General features: G+C 40.5%; 1 protein-coding gene across 1 annotated transcript; it reads right to left on the bottom strand.

Moving 5' to 3' along the window:
• Positions 1 to 225: 225 nt before the first annotated feature.
• On the bottom strand, positions 226 to 497 carry LOC127190083 (small nuclear ribonucleoprotein F-like). The gene has a single exon (XM_051147126.1). It carries the CDS (start codon positions 495 to 497, stop codon positions 234 to 236), a length of 264 nt encoding a protein of 87 aa, XP_051003083.1. The 3' UTR covers positions 226 to 233.
• Positions 498 to 18,696: the final 18,199 nt, after the last annotated feature.

The raw sequence follows: 18,696 nt of genomic DNA, 5'->3' as shown, positions 1-18,696 counted from the left end.
ATGTCCTGTCCATTGGGTAGATCAGAGTAGGGGTTCGATGTTTACTATTGTATTGTCCTTGGTCAGTGCAATAGTTTGAGCAGAACTCCCTGGGCCCCGATCCACCCATCATGATGTTCTTTTTTTTTTTTTTCAAGTTGAAAAAAAAAATCTTTATTGTATAGAAATATATATATATATATATATATATATATATATATATATATATATATATATAAATCCCCCCAAAGATGCTATTCTCTCATTTTCCTGTCTTCTTCATCCTCCTCTTCAACGCCTCTGATATAAAGGACATTATTACACCTTATCAGAACTTCACCCAGATGTCCAGACAATGCCCCATCTATGTATTCTTCTGTATTTGCAAGCTGCATGTTCATGTAGCCATCCACAGAGACCAGGTAACCCTTGTATTCCATTCCCCACTTCAGTTTTACCATCACTGGCTTTCCTGTCAGTCCATTAAGAAAAGGCTTGGGATTGAGAGGTAAACTCATTGCAAACACCTGCGAGCGCTGCACCCCACTAGCCGCCGACCCCGCCGCTGCTGGCCCCTCGTGACTGGAGCAGCTGCCGCTCATGATGTTCTTCTTGTAGGTTTCTAGGACCCTCTGGGTCCTTCTATTTCCCCATCTCTTATATTTCTCTTACCTAGAGTCTCAGTAGGATGTCCTCACATCTATCCCAATCTCCTGGTAAATGAAGACTTTTGTGGGACATGCCTTTTGGGCTAGTGCCCAATTACAAATGAGTATACACCATGTGAGTCTTTCTGCTTCTGGGTTAACTCACTCATTATGATCATCTCTAGTCCCATCCATTTGTCCACAAATTTCGGGATTTCCTTGTTTTTAATAGCTGAGTAGTATTCCATAGTGTAAATGTACCATTGTTTCTTTATCCATTCTTCAACTGAGGGGCATTTAGGCTGTTTCCAGGTTCTGGCTATTATGAATAAGGCTGCTATGAACATAGTTGAGCATATATCCTTGTTGTGTGCTGGAGCATTTTCTGGGTATATTCCAAGGAGTGGAATAGCTGGGTCTTGAGGAAGCCCTATTCCCAGTTTTCTGAGAAATCACCAGATAGATTTCCAAAGTAGTTGTACAAGTTTGCATTCCCACCAGCAATGAAGGAGTGTTCCTTTTTCTCCACATCATTGCCAGCATGTGGTGTCACTTGTATTTTTTTTTCTTAGCCATTCTGATGGGTGTAAGATGGAATCTCAAAGTCGTTTTTATTTGCATTTCTCTGATGCAATGCTCTGATGCTGAGCATTTCTTTTTTTTTTTTAATTTTTTATTAATTTATTCTTGTTACATCTCAATGGTTAGCCTATCCCTTGTATCCTCCCATTCTTCCCTCCCTCCCATTTCCCCCTTATTCCCCTCCCCTATGACTGTTCCTGAGGGGTACTTCCTCCCTCTGTATATGCTCATAGGGAATCAAGTCTCTTCTTGGTAACCTGCTATCCTTCCTCTGAGTGCCACCAGGTCTCCCCCTCCAGGGGACATGGTCAAATATGAGGCACCAGAGTACATGAGAAAGTCATACCCCACTGTCCACTCAACTGTGGAGAATATTCTGTCCATTGGTTAGATTTCGGTAGGGGTTTAAAGTTTACCGCCTGTATTGTCCTCGGCTGGTGCCTTAGTTTGAGTGGGACCCCTAGGCCCAAATCTGCCTTTCATAATGTTCTACTTGTAGGTTTCTAGGACCCTCTGGATCCTTCTACTTTGCTATTCTCCCATGCTTCTCTCATCTAGAGTCCAAATAGGATGTCCTCCCCTCTGTCCCAGTTTCTTGGTAAGTGAAGGCTTTCGTGGGACATGTCCCTTGGGCTAGTATGCAGATATAAGTGAGTATATACTGTTTGAGTCTTTCTGCTTCTGGGTTAACTCACTCATTATGATCATTTCTAGCTCAATCCATTTGTCCACAAATTTCAGGAATTCCTTGTTTTTAATAGCTGAGTAGTATTCCATAGTGTATATGTACCACAGTTTCTTTATCCATTCTTCTACTGAGGGACACTTAGGCTGTTTCTATGTTCTGGCTATTACGAATAAGGCTGCTATGAACATGGTTGAGCAAATTTTCTTGTTGTGTGCTGGAGCATCTTCTGGGTATATTCCAAGGAGTGGAATAGCTGGGTCTTGAGGAAGCCTTATTCCCAGTTTTCTGAGATAGCACCAGATAGATTTCCAAAGTAGCTGTACTAGTTTGCATTCCCACCAGCAATGAAGGAGTGTTCCTCTCTCTCCACATCCTCGCCAGCATGTGGTGTCACTTCAATTTTTGATCTTAGCCATTCTGATGGGTGTAAGATGGAATCTCAGAGTTGTTTTGATTTGCATTTCCCTGATGACTAAGGAGGTTGAGCATTTCTTCAAGTGTTTCTCAGCCATTTGATATTCCTCTTTTGAGAGTTCTCTGTTTAGTCCCAAGCCCCATTTCTCAATTGGGTTATTTGGTTTGGTGGTGTTTAATTTCTTGAGTTCTTTATATATTTTGGATATTAGACCTTTGTCAGATGTAGGGTTGGTGAAGATCTTTTCCCAGTCGCTTTGTTCTCTTGACAGTGTCTCTTGCCTTACTGAAGCTTCTCAGCCTCATGAGGTCCCATTTATTAATTGTTGACATTAAGGCCTGGGTTGTTGGTGTTCTGTTCAGGAAGTTGTCTCCTGTGCCAATATGTTCCAGGCTCTTCCCCACTTTTTCTTCTAAGTGACTTAGTGTCTCTGGTTTTATGTTGAGGTCTTTAATCCACTTGGATTTGAGTTTTGTGCAAGGTGACAAATATGGGTCCAGTTGCATTTTTTTACACATAGACATCCAGTTAGACCAGCACCATTTGTTGAAGATGCGATCCTTTTTCCATTGAATAGATTTTGGCTTCTTTGTCAAAAATCAAGTGACCATATGTGTGTGGATTCATTTCTGGGTCTTTGATTCAGTTCCATTGATCAACCAGCCTATTGCTGTGCAGTACCATGCTGTTTTAATTACTGTTGCTCCATAGTACAGCTTGAGATCAGGTATGGAAATTCCTCCAGAGGATCTTTTATTGTATAGGATTGTTTTTGCTATTTGGGGTATTTTGTTTTTCTATATGAAGTTGAGAATTGATCTTTCAATGTCTTTAAAGTATTGTGTAGGTATTTTGATAGGGATTGTATTGAATCTGTAAATTGCTTTTGGTAAGATGACCATTTTTACTATGTTAATTCTCTCAATCCACAAACAAGGGAGATCCCTCCATCTTCTGATGTCATGTTCAGTCTCTTTCTTCAGAGATTTAAAGCCAGGAGCGTAAGGTATAGAACAAAGTCTCCTGGAGCAGAAACCAGGTCACCTGCCTGTTACAGAGAAGAGAATATAGATTTTCAAAGCATTCCTTGACATCCTCTCTACATCAATAGTATTATTGTTCTACCTATCTTTTTCATCATTACTTTTGTTAGTTGAGAGTCTCTGATTGCTAAGATAAGCATATTTGTCAATCATGTTTTTCTTTTCAAAGAACTACTGTTTGTTTAATTGCGTCTTTCATTCTCCATGCCATTGATTTCCACCTTGATTTTTTAATTTTTATTTCTTTGATTTTAGTAGTTTGGGATTTGATTTTTTTCTTGTGTTTCTAAGACCTGAAGGTGTGTCAGTTAGAAATGGCTGATATGCTGATGTTAGGCCTCATGCCTGTGCACTTCCCTGTTAGATCTCATTCTAAAGCAAACTCAGAATTTTCTGTGTGGCTAAGAATGCAGTCTTGTTTGCAGATAATTCCATGGTTTGTTGAGTAGAATGCTTATCCTAAAGCCTTTGGATAGTGTATTCTATTGACATGTGTTAAACTCATTTGATTTATCATGCAGTTTAAGTCTAAAGTTTTTTGCTCAATTTTTGTCTGGAAAATAGATCTTTTGATGAATCAGCTATTTAAGCCACTCAGTATTATTTTATCTAGACATATCTGTCTCTTTGTGTTCAGTAGTTAAGTATGTCAATATTTAATTCATATATATTTATCATTATTATGTTATTGATGGATTCATCCATCTATTATTAAAAGTACTGGCCTTCTTTATCTCTTCTGCTTAATTTTGCTTGAAGTCTACTTTGTCAAGTATAACAATAGCTAGTTTACTTCCTGCATCTGTGTACTTGGTACATAGTTTTTCAGTCTTTTGACTTTCAGTGTCAGACAAAAATCACATGGTTTTTCTCGTATGTGGATCCTAATTTTTAGTGTTTGTATGTATGTAAATAAGGACTTGTGAGAGCATGAGTAGGTTTAGACCATGAAACTAGATAGGAGCCCGTGAGAATGGAATAAAAAGTGTTGAGAAAGAACCAGTTTGTTGTTGCTAACTGATCTCTGACCAGGAAGCAACCTTATTGAGGTGTGACTTTATGCCATAAAATGTACTCATTTGTGTGTGAAACTCAATGTTGTTGACTTAGTAACAGAACAGCACTATCTGCTTAAGGTTTTGTCAACTTGGCCCAAACTAGAGTTATCTGGGAAGGGGAACCTTAGCTGAGGGAGTAACTACGCGATTACCTGTATGCAAGTCTGTAGGCATTTCTTAGCAGTTGATGTGAAAGGATGCAGCTCACTGTGGATGGTGCCACCCTTGGACAGGTGGACCTGGGTGCTATAAGGAAGCAGCGTGAGAAAGCTATGGAGAGATAACACAGTAAGCAGCACTTCCTCAAGACCTCTGCATCAGTTCCTGCATTGAGTTCCTGTTCTGACTTCCCCTTCGTGATGAATTATATCTGTAAGTTGAACTAAACTCTTTCCTCTCCAAGTTGCTTTTGGCCATGGTGCCTTTATCCCAGCAATAGAAAACATAACTAAGATAAGGACAGTTATTACCATAATCCTATTTTAAAACATTTCTAACTCCCTCCAAGGATGTCCATTTGCATTCTGCATTTACTCTTTATTTCTTCTTGTAGCCCCAAACGAAAGCTAATCTTTCCATTTCCATAGACTTATTAAAAACAATCTTAATATGTTTGTGTGCATATATGCACACATGACATGCCTTTTTCTATTTTTTTTTCAGATACGATCTAACTGACCTCAAATTTGTGCTCTTCCTACTCCAGCTTCCCGAATGTTCTCTCTCCCTCCCTCCCCCCTTTTCTCTCTTTTTCTCAGTGATCTTACACCCAAGATCTCATGCATGTCAGTCAAATGCCCTGCCACTGACCTACATCCAGAGCCCCGCTGCTCAATTTTCAAATTTCTTTTTAATGTCCATGATATATATTGAAATATTTTCTATCAGTTTGTCAGGTGTCTGTTGGTTTCTTCATAGCACGTATTACTATGCAAATTTTTATGTTGTTAGATTTCAGTCTTATTATCACTTTGAGTTTATATTTATGACCTTTCCAGCTTCTGAGTCTTCCAAAAGACCACCAAAATAGGTGACTAAATGAACAAAGCCTAATTTATGTACTGCAGTAAGGGAGACTGCTGTATGCACAGGGTCTTAATCGTGTCTTAAAATAGAGAGTCAAGGGCAGGTGATGTGTGGCATTTAAAGAATCTGGTTTTAAGGTGGGTCTTTCAGTGTGAAACATGGAGTTCTGCTTGTGGCTAAGAAAATGTCTGCTTTAGTGAATCGACCTTGGAAGATAATTGATCCTTTGATAAAAACCAGTTTGAGGGACTGAGGACATGGTTCAATCAGTAAAAGGCTTGGACCAAGACAGGGAGTTGAAGCTCCAGGCTCCATGTAGAAGATCCAGATGCGGTCACAGATGCCCATGAATGAAGACATGCACATGCTAGGCTCTTCGGCCAACCAACCTAGCCTGGTCGGTAAGCTCCAGGTCAGTGAAGAAACCAGTCTCAAGATAAGGAGGTTGGCTTCTAAAGCAACTGCCAAGGCTGCCCTCTGCTCTCCACATGCTACACCCACCTACACACATGTGCACATGCACACAAGGCAGCAGACTGACCAGTTGTTCTCAACAGGAAATGTTTGCTCTGATAAGGTCTATATGAGTAGTTTCCTGTGCAGGTTTTCAGGAACTTCCCAATCTAGAAACGCTAATAAGAAAATCCACTACTTTCCTTTCTTGGGCAGGAATTGTTTGGAATGATAAAGTCAAGCTGTGGGGGCTTACATAGTCTCAGTTCTGTTGTTGAAAGATTCTTCTCAAGTCTTATTTCAAGTCATCTTACTCTGTGTTCTCTTTACATCAGTTTCATATAACAGAGTACACAGAGAATATGTAAGCATATGTGTGTGTGAATATAGATATAGAATTTGGACATCATTTTTCCTGTGCTCTTACATATCAGTGACATTCTAAATTTTATATAGGATTCATAGGCTGTTCGCTCAAATGTTTATAAACATGTATTGTTGTTCATTAAGACTTAGAGTGTATACAGTGTAGCATAAACTGGCCTCCTGCTTGGCATGCAATCTAGGCCGGCCTCAAACTCAAGAACCTCCTGCCTCAGCTTCCCAAATACTGCAATTACAGATGTGTACCACTGTACCTGGCTATAAGCTTTATTGTGCTATCTTGTAGTTTCCAAACTGGCTAACTGAAGTCTTATGCTAATGTAATGTGTTCTGTTTGTTTATTTGTTTGTTTGTTTGTGTGTGTGCATGTGTGAGTGTGTGTGTGTTCACACATTCTCTACTCATGTTAATTATAAGTTATCTTTGGACTTTCCTTCTGTCTTCTGCATAAAGTTTCATTTCCCTTACATTCTTCTGGATTTTCCCGATAGTAAGTCTTATAGTTTATTATGCTTTTCTTTCTCTTTTCTTCATCTGTATGTATGTGGGGTATGCAAGCATGTGCATATGCCTGTTGAAACATGTGTGAATATGGTTCTGTGTGCAGGTACACATGCACTTGCATGCTCCTGTGTGTGAAAGCCCATGGCTGACAGCAGGAGCCTTCGTCCATTACTCTCCACCATCTTGACTGAGGCAGGTTTGCTGAGTTGAATCTGGATCTCACTGTTAAAGCTAGTCTAAGTGGGTAGTTTGCTCTGGAGAACCCACTTTTCTCAGTCTTTTGAACAGTGAGCTCTCAGTAGGCTCCTGGGCCCTCCCAGCATTGACAGGTGTCCTGGGAAATCAGAACTCCAATCCTTACCCCTTTTTATTGTCAGCAAGCACTTCACCCATGAACCATCACCCCCGCCCACAGTTTTCCATTTTAAACTGTCACTATGTAGAGCTGATGGTAAAGCACTAGAAGAAAGTGTGCACCGTTCACAGGGACTTTGAGATAGGGTTGTAGTAACTCACAGTTTTTTCAAAGCTTCTTAGTTTTGAAATTCAGATATTTTACAGAGTATAGTTCCCTAGCTCACTGGGAATACTTTTATTTGAAAACTTCATGTCTATTTGTTCAGTGGTTGGTTTTTTTTGTTTGTTTGTTTGTTTTTGGGGTTTTTTTTTTTGGTCATTTTTGATGATCAAAGGTTTCTATACAAATCCAAATTGGATCAGGAGGAAGGGAGGGAGAAAGAGTAAGACAGAGAGAGAATACTGTTTCCAGAGCAGGAGGACCACAAATTTGAGATCTTGTCTGAAAGAAAAAAGAAAAAAAAAAAAAAACAAACAAACAAGATAGCCTGGCTGGGTGGTGGTAGCACACACTTTTAATCCTAGCACTCAGGAGGCAGAGGTAGGTGGATCTCTGTGAGTTCAAGGCAGGCCCATTTTAATTTTCTTAGGGGTCATCTCTCTCTAAGAGCTAGAGAGAACATCCACAGAGCAATAAGAATATTCATAGTCAAACTGGTCCTTTCAGTGTCTTTTATATTCATCTTCGAGTTTAAAAAAGTTATTCTTTCTCTCCATTTGTAAGCACATCCTCAAATGCCTCATCCATTAAACAGGACTTCTAAAAGTGAGTTTTAAAAAGTTAGTCTCAGGGCTGGAGAGATGGCTCAATGGTGAAGAGCACTGCCTGCTCTTCCAAAGGACCCGGGTTCAATTCCCAGCACCCACATGGCAGCTGACAACTGTCTGTAACGCCAAGATCTGACACCCTCACACCAATGCACATAAGTTAAAATTAAATAAAATATTTTTAAAAGAAAACTTAGTCTGTCTCTCTCCATTTGTTAGCACATTCTCAAATGCCCCGTCCATTAAACAAGGCTTCTAAAAATATAGGATGTTTGTGTTCTGTGTCCCATTAATAAGAAGCAGGACATTCCAGGCCTCAGAAAAGAGACACTTAGATGCTATCCTGCTGCATCACATGCTTTTGCTGCCTTCTGACACAACCAAGAAGTCATCAGCTTTTAATCATAATTGTGGTGGACAAGTCCACACAAAGGGACTTCCCTACCTCAAGCACACGCCTTGGCGTCTCTCACTTTTCTGTGTAAGGCTTTTTCTGAAGTCTGGGAGTTCATAACGCCCAGGTTATGTGGGCGTTGACACCTTTGAAAACAAGAGACAACCGATGAGGGAGTAGTCTCAGTGCGTGAGCAGCCCAGGCTTCCTGTCTGCGCATTGTATGGGCAGCTCTGCACTATCATGGAAGAAGTGTGATCGCTCACACAGTGACAACCAGCTCAGTTGTCCTCCTCGCACCCTTTCCCTATCTCCTCCTTCCAATTTCGCGTTTGTGATTACTTAGATTACCTTAAAATTTCTGCTCACAGTTCCTTCCTGAATATTCACTCTAGAAGAACTCAAAGAAATGTTTCCACCACATACCGAATTTATGCCCCACGCGAGAAGTGATCATGGTCCTGTGGTCTGAATATTTGCTGTCTCTTAAGCACATATTTGAAAATCTTAACCAAGAAGATGCTTGAAGCAGGGCCTTGAGAAATTGGTTAGGACAAGACACAGAGCCCAAATGAATGGTTAGTGTCCTTATAGAAGAGATCCAAGAGGGACACCTTGTCCCTGCTGCCACGTGATGCTGGAGTAGAAAAATAGCTGTTATGAGGAAGGAGAGAACACTAGGCACCAAATCTGTTCATGTCTTAATCTTGGACCTCTCAGCCCTCAGAAGTGTGGGAAATAAGTGTCTAAAGTTTATAGGCTACCTAGTGTATGTTATTTTTTTTATTGCAGTGGCCCAGATAGACAAGAAGGCAGGCAGGAGATTGTTGGTTACAATTAGCCTCCAGTTTCCCTCAGGATATCTGTGAAGACATCTGCATGTTCCCTGCAGACATGGGTCTGCTCTCATCAGTGGTGGAGGCAAAACAAAGCCAGCAGTGGCTCCAGTACCCTGAGGGGTTCATTACTTACTGACTTCCACTCAGATAAGAATCACGGAGAAGAAATTTTTGCATGAGTCAGAGGGAAGCAAAGTTAGGGAGTATTATAAAGTAAGGATTAGTGATAATACACACTTCAGATTGAAGAACAAGGATTTACCTCCCAAGACAAAAGCAATGGGCATTGAGAAAGGGAGACTTAAGAAAAAAATGGTACCTCTAGGACATCTGTGTGGACCTCTGTGGCCTCAGATTATCTTGTGAAGCCATGTATTATAAAAGACTCTCAATTATTTTTTGTGATGGCCAGGTTAAGAAATAAGCTAAGAGATACAAATATTGTTTTACAAAAAATAACTTCAGCAGACCTCTCAAAAGGGAGTCTTGCTCAGGTGTCTTTAAAATAAATGTGTATGTTTAACCATTAAGCAAATGTTAAAATCTAAAGGTTAACAATGAAGTGAAACTCTGTGAGCTAGTTTACTTCTCTTTAAGAGTTCCTTTAATGAAATTACAAGGTTGCTTTAGGAAGCTTATTGTTTAGATTTTGGGGTAGAGAGAGTATACTATAAATTCCAGGTCACAGACATCCTGACTCTAAGTCAGCTTAGTCTATTTGTTCTAAATACATATTTTATTTTATTTTTAAATTTGTTTATTATGTACAGAGTGCTCTGCCTGCATGTACACCTGCACACCAGAAGGGGGCATCAGATCACATTATAGATGGTTGTGAGCCACCATGTGGTTGCTGGGAACTGAACTCAGGACCTTTGGAAGAGCAGACAGTGCACTTAACCTCTGAGTCATCTCTCCAGCCCCAGTTTATTTTCTTTTTAATGGTCTTGTTTGAGGTGTCTACAGGGAAATGAACATCATGTCTTCAGGCGATCTTGGTTTTATCACTTGTGTTGAAAGTTCTTGTGTCCAGCGGGAAACACAGACTAGATTCCAAGGTAGAGACTTCCATTTTCCTCTCACGCCTTAGTTTCTCCTTGTTTTCTATCCTGCCTCATTCCTGTTCCCTGGTGAGCCACGGTTGGAGTTCTCTATAGTCCAAATAGAATAAATAGCCAAAGAATACAGGCCCGAATTGGGAAGGATGTAAAAGTTATTTAAATTCTGCTTGTCACCATAAATTACTATGTACATACATATGATGCACAATTTGTGAAGCCTATTAATTGGTAAGGGTAGGATATATCTCAGGGGTAAAGGCTTGCCTAACATGTAAAAGGCAAGGAGTTCAATGCAAAAGTTATACAACCTTAAACTACACACTCACTGGATTTTGATAGTCTGTTTAAGAGGATAGAATATGAGGCATACATTCCACTTACACAAAATAAAAGTGTTTTCTTATCTGACAAGCACAGAAGACAGTCAGAACAATCAAGGTACACAGGCAGTCCTTCAAAAAACAAAACAAAACAAAACAAAAAAATAGCATAAGAAGGTCAGCCTGTACTCTAAAATTTGACCTATGGCCGCATACCTGCAGTTGATAAGGTCTATGCAGTGAACTCTGATTGAAGTGCAGAAGTCTCCCTAAGTCAACTCACACATGTACAGTATTGACATGGTCTCACATGGCACTCTCTAGGTAGAGACACTTTTGGTGGCCACATGGACCTTGTCTGTCTGTAGGTTACACATGTAAGTACAAAGTTCAGTTATCACCCCCAAAAATAAATACTTCCCTCATCAATCTCAGGCTTTCTAATTGAGTAGTCTGGACTCACGCTGAAGAAAAATGCAAGAGTCTGTTTCCCAGCCCATTTTAAAGGCATTTGAAAAGTTTTTAGACTAGCTATGGGTGTGTGTTGGGTAGATTACCTAGACAGCCTGCCTTGCCCTCTGTAGCACTTACCACAGCAGGTAGACATTAATCAACCAAGGGTAGAAAACTCTCACTAGTTTCAGGTTTTGCTATATTCAACATTCCTAGAATGATGTCTGACACATGATAGAACCTCAGTGAGTATTTGTCAATAAATGAGTGAAGGAGTTGGTGTTGCTACTGTATCTCATCCCTTGGGCTGTAAACTCCCAAGAGGAGGCATCCTCATGCTCTTCACTTCTGCATCTCCTGTCCTAACAGTCTGCCGTGGGTGCTGCAAGGTACCGGGAACCCGTTCAACAAGGCTCAGGCAAAAACAACTGTATATTTTTATTTCAAATCGTCCTTGATGGATGCTCAGTTTAGTGGTACAGCTTGCCTGGCATTCAGAAGACCCCTGAGTGGTTCCAGTCATTCACTTCTGCCTTAAGAAGAAAAAACCTCTTTGAAGAAAAACTTTTATCAGTCAATAATGAGTAATATGTCTTCTCACATTTCAGGTGCAAAGATTTTCTCCTGTTTTAACAACACATATTTAAGATACCTAGTTCAAGCCAGGCGCAGCGGTGCATGCCTGTAATCCCAGCACGCAGGCAGAGGTGGAAGATCTGTGTGAGTTTGAGGCCAGCCTGGTCTACAAAGCAGGTCCAGGACAGCCAAGGATACACAGAGAAACCCTGTCTTGAACAAACTAAACCAAACCAAACCAACAACAAAAAACAATTCAGTCTTATCTGTGCAAAGGATATTATTTTCTCTTTTTGATGATCACAGAATAGTTAAAAATACACATACGTGTTTTCCTCTTCTAAACTTCTGTGGATGTTTTGCTTGTTTGATTTTGCATTGAACTCAGTGCCTCTTACATGTTAGACAAGTACTTTGCCTCTAAGACAAAGACCCAGAACCTTACCAATTAATTGTTACTGATGGTTTGGAGTTTATAATAAAGATGAGAGTTTTGGTGGGGGTTTTGGCTCTTGTAAGAAGAGGTATTGCTAAGCCTCGGAGAATAAAGCTGCCCTGAATTACATTAAAATTCATTTCATGGAAAACGAAGTAATATGGTTGACTAGAGAGGAAGGCAATTTGTCATTATTTGGATGATGAATAATCCATGATCATAACTTTTGAAAATTAAATCTGAATAGCTAGCGATTTAGAACACCTTACTGCCTAGTCTGATCACATGGGTGAGTCCCTTTCACCGAACTAGAACTCTAAAATTACCTCCATCCTTTATCCTAATTATCTAACATATCAATGGTTTATTCTGCTAACTTAGTTTCATAATTCTTCTTCAATAAAGAAATGCCAGTAAAAAAAAAAAATGTGTAGCATAAAAGCGAATAAGACAGCCTGGTAGTTCATGCCTATAAGTTCAGTACTCGAGAGAGAGAGAGAGAGAGAGAGGCAGGAAGATCGCTGAGTTCAGTGCCAGCCTGAACTACATAGTGAGACCCTATCTCAAAACAGCCACAACGAAAATGAGAAAATCATAAAGGCAAAGGAAACACTATGTCTGTGGGGAATGAAGTCCTGAGTGAATGCGTGTTGCTGACAAGAGCACGGCCATGTCAAGGGCCCCATAGTCCAGACCCACAGGAATGGGAAAGCCCTGCCTGGGTCGGGCTTCTGAACAATGGCTAAAATGTTATATGCAGAAACTGTCAAGCACAACATCTGATGACCGCAACCTGAAACTACTCCCCGACAGAAACCTCCTACCTAGATGAACCAGCCCACATTTCTCCCCATCCAGTTGTATGTAAAAACCCACTTTTTTGTTGAGCCATACACTATAAATGCACCTCCAAGGTCAGCAGTATATATAAAACGCACTGAATTCTCAGGTTGTTGGTGTTTCCATCACAGCGCACTCCCCAGCTGATCCCAGCTTTTCTATGCATCCTTCATTCTTTTATCATCCCAATAAGGTCAGCATCAGAGCTAGGCAGGTAGTGGGATTTTTTTTTTTCTCTCCTCCACCCCAGCACTGGGAATTAACCCAGGACCTCACACATGCCAAGCAAATACTGTACTACTGAATTGTAGCCCTAGGTCATTGAGAAAAAACAAAACAAAAGAGGGGGAAAAAAATAAAAAAAAACCCAAACCAACCAAACAAAAACCCAGTAGAATAGAAATGTCTCAGAAGATGAAACCTACGCTTTAGGAAGATTGAATGATGGAGTTATGAAAACATCCTAGAATTTGAATTTTAATCTTAGCAAAGCCCAAACTTACTCTGCATGTGTAAAGAAGTTGGGGTGTAATCTGAATGGCTATCTTCTGGGGGTAAGAATAGATTATGTGACTATAAAAGAAGATGGACATTGCAGAGCAACCATGCTAATGGGGGCTGGAGAGATGGCCCAGTGCTTAGGAGTACTTGCTGCTCTTCCAGAAGGACCTGAGTTCAAGTCTCAGAACCTATGCAATTCACAACCACCTGTAACTCTAGTTCCAGGAGATCTGACACCTCTACCTCTGTGGGTACCTATCTGCATTCCTGTGCACATACTCCCACTCCACTCCCCACAGGCACACACACACACACATATATAACTTAACATAATAAAATAAATTAAGAAGAGTCCTCTAGACTAGAAATATTGGAAGCATCTTAGAGAAAAGTGTTTACTTGCTCTAGTTGGTGGCATGAACCTGGGAGAGTGGGACCTAAAAATAAGGTAGACTAAAGTCTTATGCAATAGTCAATTTTATTCAAAGACTCAGACAATGTATACTCTGAGGGCTAAGAAAAGTCACCTGAGTAAAGATTCTTGATGTCACCCGCCACTTCTGGTTCTTACAAGAACAAGTCACATGTGGAGTAACGATGTTTTTTTCTGTAGAGGCATATGCATAAAAACAGCTGAAGTAACTCACTCCTATCTGCTACACCTGGGAGGAGTACGGAAACATTCCAACAATTCCATGGCCTAAAGAAACTGAGGTCACAAGACTCCTGTCTTGTTTTCTTGGAATTTTCCCTCGAGCACTCAGAAATCTCACACAACTCCATTTTTGCACTGTATCCCAACAGAAAAGAAATAGAGGAGGGATTTTGTTTATGTAGTTACTTATTCATACAGTATATTTTGAGCATATTATTTCTCCTCTTCTACTCCTCCCAGATCCTCCCCATGTCCCAATCTACCTCCTCTGTGTCTCTCTCTCTCTCTCTCAAAATAAAAACCAACCCAATGAGACAAAAGAAAGAAAGCAAAGAAGGAAGGAAGGAAGAAGGAAAGAAGGAAAAGAAAAGAAAAGCCACAGGGAAAAAAACCATGGAATCCATTTTGTGTTGTCCAACAGCTCTTGGGCATTGGCCTGCACTGGTGGGTTGCTGGTACATGCAGTAAAACTCCATTCGTGAAAACCCATGTTTTCTCTCCCAACAGCCATTAATTGCAAATAGCTTTTTGGTTAGGTGTTGGGTGTTGTGTTGACTTCCTCTTCTTCTCAGTGCTGGGATTTTGTCTGGTTTAAATCTGTGCGGGTCTTGTGCACTTTGTCAGTCTCTGTGAGTTCATATGTGTATGTCCTGTTGTGTCTGGAAGATGTTGTTTCCTTCTCGATCTTACAGTCTTTCTGCCTTCTCTTCCACATGGGTCTTTGAGCCTCTAGGAGAGGGTTGGATTAGAGCATCGCATTTAGGGCCGAGTGCTCCAAAGTCACTCTGGAGATTGTTCAGCGTGTCTCTGTGTTAACTACCATCTGCTGTGAAAAGAAGCTTCTCTGATGAGTTGAGTATGCCCCAACTCCCAGCCTAGAGTTGGGGGCGATGGGAAAAATCTTAATTGTCTTGATGATTCCTTCCAAAATAAGATATATTCATGACCCCCCCCTTTCAGAAATGATGTATATTCATTACACGTGGTGCTGGTTACATGAGGGCATTTTCATGTAGTATGCAATGTACTTTGAGCATGTTCCCTGGTATATGCTCTGCCTCACCCTGTCATTTGTTTCCTTTCTCTTGTACACTTTCATGTCACATATACATGCATGATTTTATGTATCTATATAAAATTTAAGAACAAAAAATGTGATATTTGTCCTTCTGATACTGATAAAATTCACTTAATATGATTATTACTGGTTGCATCCATTAACCAGAAAATGATATAACTTCATTCTTCTTACCCAGAGGTAAACCCACACAGTTATGGACATTTAGCACTTTAAAAATTATTTATTTTGCTTTTTTAATACAATAATTATATAATCCCCCTTAATTTTTCTCTCTCCAAATCTCCTATATACCTCCCCTTATGTGCTCTTTTTTTCATTAATTGTTGTTACATACATATGTGTATATAAATATACATATATTTTCCAGAATACATACATAAACCTTCTCAGTCTGTGTAATGTTACTTGTATGTATGTTTTCAAACCTGACCACTTGATATTTTTGGACATGGACTGATGCTCCCTGGGGAGGAATGTTTATCCCACTGTCAGCATTCCTTAGTTGCCTGCATAAAGCAGGCTTGAAGTCTCCAGGGTTTTTCCCTGCGCACTTGATCATGCCCGCTGTTGCTGTCCTTGTTCAGCTTATGTTTAGGCAGCCATGTGAGACTTTAAGGGTGTAGCCTCTGACATTCCTAGAAGACATAATCTCACAACAAACTTCCTGATCCTATGGCTCTTACAATCTTTCCATTCCCTCTTTCACAGTGTTTTCTGAGCCTTAGATATGGGAGCCATTTTGTAGGCATATCTCTTGGGACATGTCTCCACAACTCTGTATTTTGATTCCTTGTGGTTTTCTATTTTATTTTCCACAAAGAAAAGTTTCCTTGATGAGGATGAGGGCTATCTGTAAGTGTAAGGACAAATATTTAGAATGTAGCTAAGGATCATGCCAGTTTAGTAAAGTGTGGGTTGTAGGGTGTCCTCCAAGAAGCAGGACTTCATTGGCCTTGAGAAGTTGACTGGGTTTCCAGTATCAGGCCTTGTTTCTCCCCTGCTGAGTGAGTCTTAAGTTCAGTTTGAGTGCTGTTGGTTACCACCAACGCGTGTGTACCACTACTGCACCCTTGTGATCCTTTTTGTGCTTTAAAGGCATCATAGCTGGGGAGGACTGTCGGTTGTTTCCCTCACTTGGAAGCTTGCAGGGCTCCTTCTGGAATCATGAAAGCTAGTCCTCAGGAAGGAGATTTTCAGGTCAGTTCCAGCCCAGGAACAGCTGAGCCTGTGTATAAAGAGCGTGATATCTTCCACAATCAGGACCTCCCACTTTCCACCTCTGGGGGGCAACTAAGGGCAACAGCAATAAGCTGTAACGTTTCAGGAGTGTCTTGTACAGCCCTGACCAAAAGCTAAAAAGAGGTCTTCCTGGGTCTGGTGTTGGATTTTGTTTTGTTTTGTTTTAGCCAGTCTTTGGGTCTTACAGGGAGGTATTGTCAATCCAGATGAGAAATTTTCATTTCAACTATATTTGTACAAAGACTTGCATATATTATACACTTTTTCAGTTGATAATTGATTCCTTATGACTTTTTCAGATATCTTTATTTTACCCCCTCTCTACTTTTGTATTCGTCTCCCTCCTTCTCCCTAATAGAGTCTCCCTTCCCCCTCTTTCCCTGATGAGATCACTTACACCCTAGTGTTGCCCTTTCTATGGCTCCTCCACCCTGGCAATGGTCCCTTTCTTACTTTTCTAGTTCCTACAGTTACTCTAGGATATGTATTCCCATCTGAAAAATTTTAGCTAGGAGTCTCAGTTAGGAGATCCATGTGACATTTGTCTTTCTGGCGCTGGGTCACTTCACTCAATATGATTGTTTCTAGTTCCATTCCTTCACCTGCAAAGTGCAAGTTTCTTTTGTTTACAGATGAATAGTACTCCAGGGTTAATATGTACCACATTTTCACTATCCACTTGTCAGTTGAAGAACCTTTAGGTTGTCTCCATTTCCTACCTATTGTGAACAGAGCATCAGTGAACATGGCCGAACACATCTGTGGAGTAGGACATTGAGACCTTTAGGCATATGCTGAGGAGCAATATAGCTGGGTGCTATGGTAGACTTATTTTTAGCTTAAAAAAAAACCTCTTTATTCTGGTTTCCATAGAGGTTGCACCAGTTTGCAGTTCCACCAACAGTGAATAAGGATTCGCTTTCCCTCACCCCCCCCCTAGCATTTGTTGTCATGTGTTTTGTTGATTTTTTGCCATTCTGACTGATGTAAGATGAAATCTCAGTTGTTTTGATTTGCATATCACTGGCTACTAAGAACGATGAGCATTTTTTGAGATGCTTCTTGACCATTGTTTTTCTTCTTTTGAGAACTCTCTGTTCAGTTTCCAGGCCCATTTTGTGGGTTGCTTAGTTTGCTTTGCTTGCTTGCTTGCTTGTTTTGATTTTTTGAGTCTGTTTTTTAAGTTATAACTTACAAAGATTCCTTCCCATTCTATGAGCTTCCTCTTCTTCTAGTTCATGTCCAAGTCAGTCCCTGCTCTCCACACAACTGTGGAGACTGCGCTGTCCATTGGCTAGATCTGAATAGGGGGTCTAGGTGTACTGTATGCATTGTCCTTGGTTGGTACAGTAGTTTGTGCAGGTCCCACTGGGCTCATATCTCCCAGCCTTGATGGTCTTCTTGTAGGGTTCTAGGACCCTCTGGGGCCTTCTATTTCCCCATTCTTCCATACCTCTCTCACCTGGAGTCCCAATAGCAAGTCCTAGCATCTGTCCCAATCCCCCGCTGAGTGAAGACTCTCAGAGGACATCCATGTTGGCCTAGTATCCAATTATAAGTGAGCATGTACCATGTGTAACTCAGGATGATCATCTATAGTTCCATCCATTTGCCTGAAAATTTCAAAATTTCCTTGTTTTTAATAGCTGAGTAGTTTTCCATAATGTAAATGTACCACAGTTTCTTTATCCATTCTTTGACTGAGAGATATCTAGATTGTTTCCAGATTCTGGCTATTATGAATAAGGCTGCTATGAACATAGTTAAGTAAATGTCCTTGTTGTGTGGTGGAGCATGTTTTGCATATATTCCAAGGAGTGGAATAGCTGGGTCTTGAGGTATCTCTATTCTAAATTTTCTGAGAAAGCGCCAGATTCATTTCCAAAGTGGTTGTACAAGTTTGCATTCCCACCAGCAATGAAGGGGCTCTCCCCTTTCTCCACATCCTCACCATCATGTGCAGTCACTTGAGTTTTTGAGCTTAGCCATTCTGATGGATGTAAGATGGGATCTCAGTGTTGTTTTGATTTGCATTTCTCTGATGACTAAGGACGTTGAGCATTTCTCTAAGTGTTTCTCAGCCATTCAATATTCCTCTGTTGAGAATTCTCTGTTTATCTCTAACCCCATTACTTAATTGGGTTATTTTGTTTGGTGGTGTTTACTTTCTTGTGTTCTTTATATATTTTGGTTATTAAACCTTTGTCAGATGTAGGGTTGGTGAAGATCTTTTCCCAGTCTGTAGGCTGTCACTTTCTTCTGTTGACAGTGTCTCCTGCCTTATAACAGAAGCTTCTCAGCTTTATGAGGTCCCATTTATTAATTGTTGACCTTAGGCCTGGGCTGTTGGTGTTCTGTTCAGGAAATTGTCTCTGGTGCCAATGTGTTTCCAGGCTTT

This window comes from Acomys russatus, chromosome 5, assembly GCF_903995435.1.
Source record: "Acomys russatus chromosome 5, mAcoRus1.1, whole genome shotgun sequence".
Taxonomy (NCBI): Eukaryota; Metazoa; Chordata; class Mammalia; order Rodentia; family Muridae; genus Acomys; species Acomys russatus.
The sequence above is the reverse complement of the archived record's forward strand: the minus strand, read 5'-3'. Positions and strand labels throughout refer to the sequence as shown.

Coding starts and splice junctions, on each gene's coding strand:
- LOC127190083 (XM_051147126.1), bottom strand. CDS start 497: ATGAGTTTACCTCTCAATCCCAAGCCTTTTCTTAATGGACTGACAGGA.